At 44.4% G+C, this 12,412-nt stretch overlaps 1 protein-coding gene across 4 annotated transcripts in view; it reads left to right on the forward strand.

Moving 5' to 3' along the window:
• Myo5c (myosin VC) overlaps window positions 1-12,412 on the forward strand; it is a 92,149-nt gene that overhangs the window by 14,968 nt on the left and 64,769 nt on the right. For 3 of the 4 annotated variants that reach the window (XR_007343972.1, XM_015480646.2, XM_048793763.1), the window contains 5 exons: window positions 568-724; window positions 2,933-3,076; window positions 4,176-4,257; window positions 5,354-5,461; window positions 11,567-11,673. Coding sequence is in view for 3 of the 4 variants with exons in the window: in XM_015480646.2 (XP_015336132.1) it covers window positions 568-724; window positions 2,933-3,076; window positions 4,176-4,257; window positions 5,354-5,461; window positions 11,567-11,673 (598 nt within the window). In the remaining variant the exon portion in view is untranslated. Of the gene's footprint in view, window positions 1-567; window positions 725-2,932; window positions 3,077-4,175; window positions 4,258-5,353; window positions 5,462-9,441; window positions 9,564-11,566; window positions 11,674-12,412 lie in introns of those variants that run through there. The other variant, XM_048793764.1, reaches the window with a different exon arrangement.

Genomic DNA, 12,412 nt, shown 5'->3' on the forward strand with positions numbered 1-12,412 from the left:
GACTGGGGGGGGTGGGGGGTGGGGACACGGACTCTTAGAAGTTTGCACCTGGTTTCCTTTTGATTTCCCTTGTGCTTCTTTGCTGACTTTTCTCTGAATCCTCTGCTATAATTAATCTGAGCCACAGGCATGGCTATCATGCTGGAATGCTCAGTCCTCCTAGTGGACCAATGAACCTGGGATTGGGCTTGGGGACCCTCAATGGGGAACGTAGCAGGATCATGTGTTCTGCATGATCACATGGGGGGAAAAGACTAGAAAGAAATTCACTGAAATGTTTATAGTGATAAAACGAAGTTTGCCTTCAGGTTTGTCTGTATTTTTCTTAAAATATATTGTCCCTTTTATTCCTAATTATTTTTTTTTAAAGTCCCACTATGTGGCCTACGCTGGATTTTGTCCAGGCAGAATTCATTTTTTTAAGGGCAAGAGATTAGTGTTTTAAAGAATGTAGCTCAGTGGTAGTGCGCTTGCCTGTCATGCACAAGGCCCTGGGTTCGATTCCCAGCACTGAGAAAAGAAAAAATAATAATAATATTTTAAAACTCTTTCGTTTATCTGCTTTAGAAACAATAGAAATCAGTCAATAATTGTGAGTGGGGAGTCGGGAGCTGGAAAGACGGTGTCTGCTCGCTATGCCATGAGGTACTTCGCCACCGTCAGCAAGTCCAGCAGCAACGCTCACGTGGAGGACAAGGTCCTGGCGTCCAATCCCATCACCGAGGTGTGTTCCTGTGGAAGGAGGCAGGTGGGGGGCCAGGCAGCAGTGTGTCATGGTGGAGATGTGGGTCGGCCTGTGTGTGTATGTCGTCCTTGCTAATGCAAGTTCCCATCTTTTAAAAACCAAAGAAGTCAGGTGGGAAGGAACAAGGACCTGGTTTCTCCAGGGGATCTGAAGGAGATTGGGGCAGAGTTTGCTCCCTCCAAGGCTCTTCTCTACCTGCTGGGCTAGAAACTCTATGACTGGATTTCAGGAGTCCTCTGTTTGCTGCTGATGTCCCAGGGAAGATGCCCTCCATAACCACCACAGGTGCACGGAGGCCTCTGGTGCTCTCCAGCCAGCTGGCATCAATTTTCATGAGCTAAGTGTGCCATATTCAAGAGTTTTGCAAGCTGATTCTTCTGGCTTTGGTCAAAATTCAAAGCCAGCCTCAGCAACTCAGCGAGGCCATAAGCTGCTAAATAGAAACACAAATTGCCATCCAAGATGGCAACAGGAAAGTTGTCAAGGGGCAATGCTGAGTTATGATTTATTTAGAGTTTGTCTCTCCACTTGACTGTAAGCTCCATGAAGGTGGAATCATGTCTAATTGGTTCATTTATGCTTATCATGTGTGCAGCACATAGTAAGTGCACAGCAAACATGCTGACAAAATCATCATGACCTGGGCAGGAAGAGCAGTGTGTGTGCACAAGAAGAGTCCTTCTGCATGGAACATAGTAAGGTGCTCAGGCAGAGGAGTAATGGAATTCAAGAACAGAAGCAGAAAGCACAAATCAGGCCCACAGTGTGGGAGGTCTGAAAGAGCAGAATTTTTTTGGTTGAAAATAAAGTTTGAGTAGGGAAGTACTAAGGGAGTAAGGTTTAAAATACAGGTTGAGGGGCTGGAGTTGTGACTCAGTGGTAGAGCGCTTGCCTAGCATGTGTGAGGCACTGGGTTTGAGTCTCAGCACCACATATAAATAAATTAATAAAATAAAGGTTCATCGATGTCTAAAATTTTTTTTGAAAAAAATACAGGTTGAATGGAGGATGTGAACTTTTAATTGAGCATGTATGATATTTGGAACATGGATGAACTGAGGCACTTCATATTATTTCATTTGCTCCTCCCAACTGTCAGTTCAAGATACTATAACTAAGTAGCATGGACAGGGTGGCTTATAAACAACAGAAATGCATTTTATAGTTATGGAGACTCAAAGTGAGGGTGCTAGCCTGTTGGGTTCCGGTGAGGACTTTCTTCTGGGTTCAGATGGGCCATCTTCTCACTGTACCCTCATAGGGCTAAAAATGAGAACAAGAGTTCTCTGGGGTCCCTTGTATATGGATATTAAATCCCATTTGTGAGGGCTCCATCCTCATGACCCAATTACCTCCCAAAAGTAGCACTTCCTAATACCAACACATAGGGTTAGGATTTTAATGCATGGATTGGAGGTGGGAGCTCAAGCGTTCAGTCCATAACGGTAAAGAAGCATGTTATTTCCACATTACAGATAGAGGAACTGAGACTTGGATATATGAAATAACTTTTTTTTTTTAAATCAGGGATTGAACCCAGGGGCACTTAACCACTCAACCACATCCCCAGCCCTTTTTATTTTTTTATTTTGAGACAGGATCTCACTGAGTTGCTTAGGCTCTCGCTAAGTTGCTGAGGCTGGCGTTGAACTCACAATCCTCAGCCTCCTGAGCTGTTGGGATTACAGGTGTGCACCTCCACACCCAGCTGAAATAACTTTTACAACATTATACAGAGAGCAGAAATGGACCCCATGGCCACAAAATGGCAAAACCCATGCTTCTTCTATTCCTCCCCAATGTTTCTCAGCGGGGATGAGAGGAGCCTAGGACTGGTGTGCATGTTGGGCCATGTTCCATGTGTGCCTCCAGCTGCTTTTCGCCTTCTCTGACCCCAGACATTTCTCTGAGAGTCAGATCTGCTCCCCAGAGCATGGTCTTGGATGTTACTAAATACTGTTCCAGTAATTTTAATGCAAAGACGGGTACTGGGAATTGAACCCAGGGGCACTTTACCACTGAGCTAAATCCCTAGTCCTTTTTATTTTTCGTTTTGAGACAGGGTCTCACTAAGTTGTCAAGGGTTTCACTAAGTTGCTGAGGTTGACCTTGAGCTTGCAATCCTCGTGCCTCAGCCTTCAGAATCAATCTTTAAACTCTATTTCAAGAAAGTCCTCTGTTTTATAGGCTGTTGGAAATGCCAAGACCACACGCAATGACAACAGCAGTCGTTTCGGGAAGTACACAGAAATCAGCTTTGATGAGAGAAATCAGATTATAGGAGCCAACATGAGAACCTACCTCTTGGAGAAATCCAGAGTTGTCTTTCAAGTAAGAATAAAAGTATTAGTTAAATTTCCTTTTTCACAACTTCTAAAATATTACATAGATGTATATACTTAACAGTTAACCTATATTATTCTGAGATCTGAAGAGTCATGTTTTCTCATTTTTCATTTGCAGTTCAGGTTCTTTTTTTTGTTTTCCTCCATGTATTAGGAGCAAAAACTGGTGGATGGGTGGGTTCAGTATCAGTGGAGTAGTAATATGATTGAGAGAAAAGGCTGTGGCTTTTTAATTTGAAAAAAATCCTTATAGTTTAAAAATCAAGTTATCTGCCAGGTGCAGGTGGTGCACACCTGTAATCCCAGCGGCTCAGGAGGCTGAGATAGGAGGATCATGAGTTCAAAGCCAGCCTCAGCAATAGTGAGGCACTAAACAACTCAGTGAGACCCTTTCTCTAAATAAAATACAAAATAGGGCTGGGGCTGGGGCTCAGTGGTCACGTGCCCCTGAGTTCAATCCTCAATACCAGAAAAAAAAAAATCAAGTTATCTTTCTAGAAGATAAAAACTGAAATAGGTTAAGCAGTTGGCCTGGTTTTCATATTGGGAAGGAATGGGATTAGAGCTAATGAAGGAATGGGCCAGGAGAAAGGCTTTTTCATCGGTAAAATATAGAAACATCTCATAGCCTTGGCCTAGAAGAACATCGGGAAACCTTGTACTGTATTTCAGGAATTCTTAAAAGTTTCAGCTGATATGAATTACATCATCGCCATTCCATGGAATGTTTTCATTTAATAACTTTTCTTCGTGGTCACTATTTAGAAGATCTCTGGCCACCCAGTTTTCACTCAGTTGAGAGGACAGGCCTGCTTGTGCGCTGGCCATGAACATGAGTGTCCACATGGTCTTGGATGTTACTAAATACTGCTCCAATAATTTTAATGCAAAGACTTAAAAAAATTTTTTTTGGAGGACGGAATTGAACCCACGGGCACTTTACCACTGAGCTAAATCCCTAATCCTAATTTGGATGAACAGAACTGTCCATCCAAATTAGCCATCTAAACTCCTCTCATTATAAACCTGGAACTTTTACTTGAAAAAAATTGGTATAATTTTGAGGTCTTTTCTTTATTCTACAGTCAGAAAATGAACGGAATTACCACATTTTCTATCAGCTTTGCGCGTCTGCACAACAGTTGGAATTTAAACATCTTAAACTGGGTATGTGATGAATGGTATATAGAAATATCTCTTTTTTGCAAAGGTTTAAATTGTTGGTTAATTTCTTCTTACTAGTATAACACAACTTTTGAAAAGTTTGTCTTTTGTCTAAAGACATAAAATATCCTTTGGTTTCAGGGATGGAGTTTATGCATCTACCTAACAGATTCTGGTTGGGGTGGAGGGTGAGTCCAGGACAGGAGTCGCATCAGCCCTGGGGGTTCTTCTCACAACTTATTGGATGATTATGGTCATTAAGCTAGAATCACCTCAGTAAAGACTGCTGCAGTCTCCAAGGTTCATTTTTATTGGAGCATCCTTAGAGAGTTGTTTTTCTAACATGTACGGCTTCACCCCATCTTCCTAAACAAGGCCCCTCTATCATAATTTGATAAGCTAGAGGCCATTTGTTATTTGAAGTCATAGTTAACTCTGCTTCAAGGACAGTTAAGATGTACAGCTATTTGTCCTTCAGCACTGATGGCCTTCACCATGGCTGACACAGCTCTCCTCCCTCTCTCCTCTGATGGGTGAGAATTGTCAGAGGTAACTTTTGAGTGTGTTGGAGTTGAACTCATACATTCTCATTCTGGAGAAGTTGCTTGTGCTCTTAGAATCTAAGTTTCTGCAGATTTTACATGAAGATAATACCCAGGCTTAATACCAACAGAATATAAGAAGCAAACATGTACAAGAGCTTTCTGAAGGGTCCTCTGTTGTTTGAATATTAAATGTGCATATGTGGTGGCATTGTAAGGGCATATTTATGTCAAAACTCATCAAATTGTACATCTTAAATGTATGCAGTTTATTATATATTCAATAAGCCTCAATAAAGTTGTGTAAAAGTGTTAATGCAGGAACAGAAAAACATTTTAGAATTAGGCCTAAATTCCTGCCCTGCTGTCAGCTGTGGGGTCTTGAGAGTCATTTGCTTTTTTGGAGCCTCAGCTTCTACATGTGCAATGTAGAATCCTAAGGCATAAGTGGAGGGCATGTGAAGTGTTTGAATATAGCTCATCCAGTGTGAGTTTCCCTTCTTGTGTCTGGTAACTATGTATATCTTACTTTTTTTTTTTTTTTTTTTTGGTCTCAGGGAGTGCAGAAGAATTTAATTATACAAGAATGGGAGGCAGTACTGTCATCGAGGGTGTGAATGACCGAGCTGACATGGTAGAGACTCAGAACACCTTCAAGCTACTGGGTAAGTAAAAATATCCTACTCCAGGCTATAGCCATTTCCCAAAAAAGAAAAGAAAAAGGAAATCAAAGAAAGAAGAGAAAATTCAGGGATTCCAGCATCTCTGTGTTTTGAAGACTCCTAGTAAACTCTGATTTCAGGATGAGCCACTCAGAACATATTTGCAGACTAAGTGGCCAAGGCCCTTAGAAGAGCCAAGAAGTCCCTCACTTTGCCCTCGTGCTTGCTGACCGGCTGTTAGAGGCATGGGCTTCACACCCTGCGGATGCTCCTAAGCTCTCTGAGCTGCTATGGAGAAAAGTGGTGACGTAGAATTCTGGTTCAGTTCAGAAGAGAGTTGTTGACCCCACTTGGACTCCAGAGGATCTTGATAAGGAGGCTAATGAGATGGTAAATACTTCTGTAGAGCCTCCCATGCATGGGGCTCCATCCAAAGCACTTTATCACCTGTATTAACTCATTCTAACTTTTCCACCACCCCATGAAGTGGGTATTGGTATTTTTCCCATTTTACAATACAAACTAAGGCCTACAGATGGGTAGTGATTTACCCAAAATCACATGGTTAAGGTGGAGCAGAACTGGTTTTTGCTCTCTGAGGTCTTAAATATCTCATGTTTATATCAAAAACCAAATAACTCACTTGGATGCAGACCCTGAGGGAGCAAGGTGTCTCACTCGGTCTTCCTCTGTAGTCATTGTCCCACACGGAGCTCATGTTCAGAAGGATAAAAATAGTCATTTACATTCTCATTTTATATGTGTCTAGACATCCACCTGTAACCGCCTGTCAAACTTCTGATGAGTGTAAGAGGATAAGCCATTTTACATCTTAATGAAATCTCAGACCACTGTTTCCTTTGCTGTGGCCTGATTAGCTATATTTGAAGGTAAAAGTCAAAGAATTTGAGATTAAAATCTAACAAAGTAATAGGAAAGAGGAGTAAAGTTGGATAATTCAGAGTGAAAACCAGACGGTTTCCTAAGCAAAATTATTCTCAGATTCTGCTCCTTCAAAACTGCTTGCAAGAAGAGTGATTTACACATTTCTTAATAAGATAAACACTCTTGGTACTGATTGACAGTTTCTTAAAATAGTTGTAGCCATAATCTCACTTTTTGTGTAACACACTCCATTGAGAGGAAGCATGGCTATGAGAAAGGGTAAGTTAGCCCAGCTCCAGCCAAGTTCAAGGAGACCTTGGTCCCCGTGCCTGCCCTGACTGTGCCGCCCCCCTTTTTTAATATCTTTATTTATTTATTTATTTTTATGTGGTGCTGAAGATCGAACCCAGAGCCTCACACATGCTAGGCGAGTGCTCTACCACTGAGCCACAACCCAAGCCTTGCCCCACCCCCTTTATCCTCCTGGGTACTCACTCCCTCCTCCTCACAGAGCAATGACAGAAAGGAAATACAGTGTAGGCTTTCAATTGACATCCTAGTTGGCATGACTCAGGAGGTTGCTCTCTCTGATACTCAGTTTTTTACTTATACAATGGCAATATCCCTGACCTTTCATGACAATTGGCAAGGAAATGTACATAAGAGCCCTAGCCACAGCCATCACGCAGCAGGTGCTTGGCCAATACTGCTGCCTGCCTTTTCTCTCTCTCTCTCTCTCTCTCTCTCTCTCTCTCTCTCTCTCCCCCCCCCCACTGTCCCGTCTCAAACCATTACTTGCATTAAACCATCTCCTCTTCTCACACAGCTTATAATTATGGAACCTCAGCAGTTTGCAGCAGTTGTTCCTATTGTATCACACAAATTAGATTACCTCCACAAATTTCCATGCCACGAGAGCTGAGACTAGGATGAGGCCAGAGAGGTACTCACTCTCGGAGTCAGAAAGCGCAGGGGGTGGCCCTGGCACCTAACCTGGTCTGCCCTTGTCCCAGCCCTGCACACAGGCCTAGTGTAGACACAGCTCTCAGAGTTTTGTGGAGAGGTAGAGGACAGCAACACGCTCGCCTAGTAACAGAGCTACCACCCTGCTGTATGTGGTAAATGGGTGGAAAGATAGGGGTCCTCAGCCAGGGGCAGGGGTGGCTGAAGAAATCTAGGACCATGGCAGAACCTGCTCATTCCCAGGACTAGTTATTTAAAGATGATAGTTGATGATTTCCGTGTCCTCTCAATGCCTTGCATTGGCAATTAGACCTTTCAATTTAGTATTTATTTATTTGTTGTCAAGCATTTTCTCCAGTTTTTTTATGCAAACATGAGATCAGCCTGTGACCTGGTAAGTGTCAGTCATTACTTCTGGGTATCAGTTTCTCCATCTGTACAGTGGAGATATGAAAATACCTAGTTATTCCAATTATCTATTGCTGTTTTCCACATTTAGTGGCTTCAAGTGACAGCTCCTTAGTATATCTTTTGCTTCTGGGTTGACTTGACTCAGTGGGGAATATCTTACTTGGGGACTCTCACATGACGGTGGCAGGAGCTGGATCCTCTGAATCTTCCTCTCTTGAGGGCTGTGACAGCTAGAACTTCTGGGGCTGGGTGGGCATCTCTCACTTCAGTGGCCTTATCCCTGGACTTCCTCACAGCATGCTGGCCTCAGTGTAGACAGACTTGTTATTTGTAACCAGCTTCCTCCAGAGCCATTTGCAAAAGGTTTAGATGGGACATGCAGGACTGTCTGTGAACCAGCCTCAGAAATCATACAGCATCACTGCTGCCAGGTCTCTTTAGGGATGTTACAAGGAGTAAGAGCCAATGTCTAAAGTGGTCTAGGAGCTGTGCCATGCTGTGTCAGTGTGAGAGGTCAGGGCACTTCCATGAAAGCAATCACTAAAAAATGTCCTAGACCCAGGGTGAACACTCTGGCAAGTTTTGAAAATCTAACTTTATTAAAACAGCCATCCTCATTTGTTTATGTATTATCTATGGCTGTTTTTGTGCTACATTGGTAAGGTTGAGTAACAGTGACATAGGCCTTAGGGCCTGCAGAGCCTCATAAGAAAACCTTTGCTGACCCTCATCCTAGATGGTGGAGTGGACATGGATGCTGAGTTCTTTAGGGTTTTCTCATAATCTGTAGGTTTTATGAAGCCTGCTTCATCCCAGTGTGTCTTGTCTAAACTTGGAAGTCTCCCAATGACCCCATGCCAGGCAGGCGCCAGAGGTCCATTGACTGTGTAGGATAGGACCAGATAACCTCATAGTCACCCTGAGATTGCCATCATCACGTGACCCCACAAACAGTGGTCGAGTGCTATGTCAATTTCATGATCTTTAAACCTGTACTTTCCAACCCAGAAGCCACAGCTGCAAGTGACTGTTCCATTTACTTTTAATCAATGTGAAATAAAATGTAAAATTCAATTCCTCAGTTGTACTAGGCATGTTTCTAGTGTTCACAGCCATGTGTGACTAACAGCTACCTTATTATACAACACAGCAATGAGATTTCTCTGTCACCATGGAAACCTAGAACAGCACATCTAACAATGCAAATCCCTTGCTAATACTTCTGGTCCCATTGACTTGTCTTTTTGATTGAATCTTGGTATTATCTTTCTTATAGATCATCTCCAGGGCAGAATGCCTATCTTGAATCATATGGAGGCTTATAACACACTTGGGCACATCATCCTGTTTAAAATTTGCTCGCTGGGCATGGTAGAACAGGCCTGTAATCCCAGCAGCTCAAGGGGCTAAGGCAAGAGGAGCACAAGTTCAAAGCCAGCCTTGGCAACTGATTGAGGCCCTAAGCAACTTAGCGAGACCCTGTCTCAGAACTAACAATGAAAAGGACTGGGGATGTGGCTGGAGTTCAATCCCTGGTTCCAAAAAAAAAAAAAAAAAAAGTGCTTAATGATTGTTGGTTGACTCGTCTATTGGTGGTGTTTGTTATAGAGAAATGGGCAACTTAGCATCAAGGCCATCTAGTTCAATACTCAAATCCACTCCACACCATGCCCAGTGAATGAGCCTCTGGACTCTGCTCAAAGTCCTTTCCTTTGCCTGGCCCCGGGTCCTAGAACACACTGGGGTGAAGTCAGGATGGCTTGATGAACTCTGCAGGTCTTGTCACGTACTGCAGTGGGCACTGGTGCTAAGCTGCCTATATAATAAACACCTAGGATGACCTTGGGTGAGTTTCCTAACATTTCTATGCCTTCGTTTCCTCCTCTGTAAAATGGGAACAATTCTAGCACTTCACATAGTTGTCCTGAGCATTAGATGGAAGTACTGAGAACAGGGACTGCTGGGGTCCCACTCGCTTTCCTTCTGGTCCTGCTCTGAGGTATCTCAGCTGGCTGAGAAGCAGCCCCCTGAGGAAGCAGAAGGCTAAGAGTTTTGATAGAAAGCACTTTTCCTCTGTTCTTTCTTCCTCATTTGATTCACCCACTGATCCTTGCCATGACCTCTGACCTCTGACAGAAAGAACAGCCTGGAAATGGCCAGACCTCGCCTGGACCTCAGGCTGGAGAACCACCACCAGGCTGCTGCTCCTCGTAGTCTAATCCAGGCCGGTGTTACTTTCGTGTGACTTTGACTTCACACATCACATCAGAGTACTTATTCCACCTTTTTCTTTATAGAAGGCATGGAGTAGTGAAGGGTTTCATTATGGATCACAGAGAACTGATAGGAGTGCCAGTCTCTGCATTTTTAGTTGCTTTGCTTCGCCCCTTACTTACCTGTTATTTATTGCGTGGATGACCTGGGAGACAGGTCTGTCCTTCATGGTGTGTGTGTGTGGCAGGGGAGGCTGGGGGTTAGCTAGCTCCAGTGGGAAGGCAGCAAATGCCTGGACTGGGTTTGAGCTGGAGTCTTCCAGATATTTTTGGTTTGGAATCTTTTGGGATTTCAGCTTTATTTAGGCTTTAAAGTAGAGAAGACTCATTAGGTCTTGGAATTATGTAAGCATGTTACCTACCTGCTAATAAAATATTCCAGATTTCCTCAAGTGAGAAGAGTGGGTGGTAGTCGCTCTTCTCTGGGCTCGGGAACTGCTCCATTTTGCTTAGAGGGAGTCAGGGGAGGCATCGGCCTCCACTCCAGTGTGGACTCAGGAGCTTGGATAGTGCTATGAGAGAGCCCAGGTGTCTGTCCCTTCTCCTGGACTCAGCACACTGCCACTAACACACACTGGAGGGAACTTGACCCAGCAAAGCCCGGCTCTCAGCTGGCAGCTTCTTTATTGTGATTTTCAGGGCTAATAACAAAGTCTTGCCAGCAGCTAATGTCGTTTCTTTGCAGTTCTAGGAAGTGTGCTGATCCTCTCATGAGGACTGGATGTGTAATATATTCATAACTCATATTCCACCCACATCAGTCAAGGCCCTGGGGAAACATGCAGTAAACTCAAAATAGGATTGAAGAGGGTTGGTCTACTTATGAAGGGACCAACACAAAGAAGTGGGTGGGGCCTAGGCAAGACCCAGGGGCAGTGGAGACCCTGGGACAGCAGCAGAGCTGTTCTCTGCTCCCTCCTTTTCAGGCCCAGAAGTGTTCTGAGAGCCTTCAAGGAGATTTAGATCAAGTCAGTTTCAGGTCAGGAGTGGGGACCTCTGGCCACACAGTCGGTCAGAGGCAACTTCCCCTAGGGCCAGGGGAAGACATGCTTAGAACTTCCCTTCCTCTTTCTCTTTGATCTGCTAGGGCTCCCCACTAATCCAACCCAGCCAGGGGCCAGAGGTCATGAGAGCCCATTGCGTTGGTCCACAGAGGTCAGTTTCCTGAGAACAGAGAATCCAGAGGGGCAGATGGGATCCCACCGGCATCTCACTTTAAAGAGAATTCCAGGGACTTATGAGCAGAAAGAGAAAAGAAAAACCTTCTAAATAAAGAAGACACACAATAAATAAGAGCTGATTCTCCTAGGAACTCCACATACAACAGCTACTCTGACATTCATTTTTGCGCTGCTCCCCGGCAGCCATGGCAGAGGGGAAGCAGTGTTCGCCTCGTGTGTACAGGAGGGTTGACTGAGAGAACAGTGAGCCGGCTTGTCCCTGGGCCCGCTTCATGCTCCCTGTCCCAGCTTTTGGCACTGATGGTACCAGAGGGTCTTGAAAGGAACCAGGTGCTTCTCTTACTAGGAAGAAAAGAGATGCAGCATCCCTAATTTGGGGAAATATTTGTTTTCAGGTTTCAAGGAGGATTTTCAGATGGATGTTTTTAAGATCCTGGCAGCCATCCTGCACCTGGGCAACGTGCAGATTGCAGCAGTGGGCAACGAGAGATCCTTCATTAGTGTGAGTCCTGTTTGTTTGTCCTTTCTGGGTGGGAGGTTTGTGGGAAGCAGGGCTCACAGTTGAGCTGCCTTTGCATTAGCACCAGGCTCAGTTGGACCAGCTGGGCAGACTGGTTTAGCAGGAAGAAGGAAGCCAGGGTTTCCTGGGGTTGTGTTCAAAGAAGAGAGCCTCCTCCCCTTGAGATGGGGGTTGGTTGTTTCTCTGTTTTGTCTTTTTTTTTTTCCTTCAATTCAACAGATATTTATGAAGCATCCACTCTGTTCCAGGGGCTCTGGAGAACAGCATTGAAACATAAAAATCCTGTTGTGGATCTTGTGATCGGGGGAGGGAGGGCAGAAGTCACAACAAACCATTGCAAGTTCCAGGGCTGATGATGTCTGTCATGAAGGAGAATAAAGCAGGGTTGGGTTGCACGGGAGCCGTGCCTATTGTATAGGGTGGTCAGAAAGCGCCTTTCTGATAAGGTGGCTGCGGGCAGAGACCCAAGGGAGATGATGATGCAAATCACATCTATATCTAGGGGGAGAACTTTGGAAGTAGAGGAAGCAGCTAGTGCACAGACCCTCAGAAAAGAGATGGTATCTGAGAAACAAAAGTCAAGTCAGCAAATCTAGAGAGTGGCGAGTGTGAGTCAGGGTGGTGGACGAGACCAGAAACAGGGAGTATGTGTTGCAGATCATGTAGGGTCTTCAGGGCAGTGAACAGTTTTGGCCAAAACATTACATCCTAACACCGGTCT

The sequence above is a fragment of the Marmota marmota genome, unplaced genomic scaffold (assembly GCF_001458135.2).
Source record: "Marmota marmota marmota unplaced genomic scaffold, marMar, whole genome shotgun sequence".
Lineage (NCBI taxonomy): Eukaryota > Metazoa > Chordata > Mammalia > Rodentia > Sciuridae > Marmota > Marmota marmota.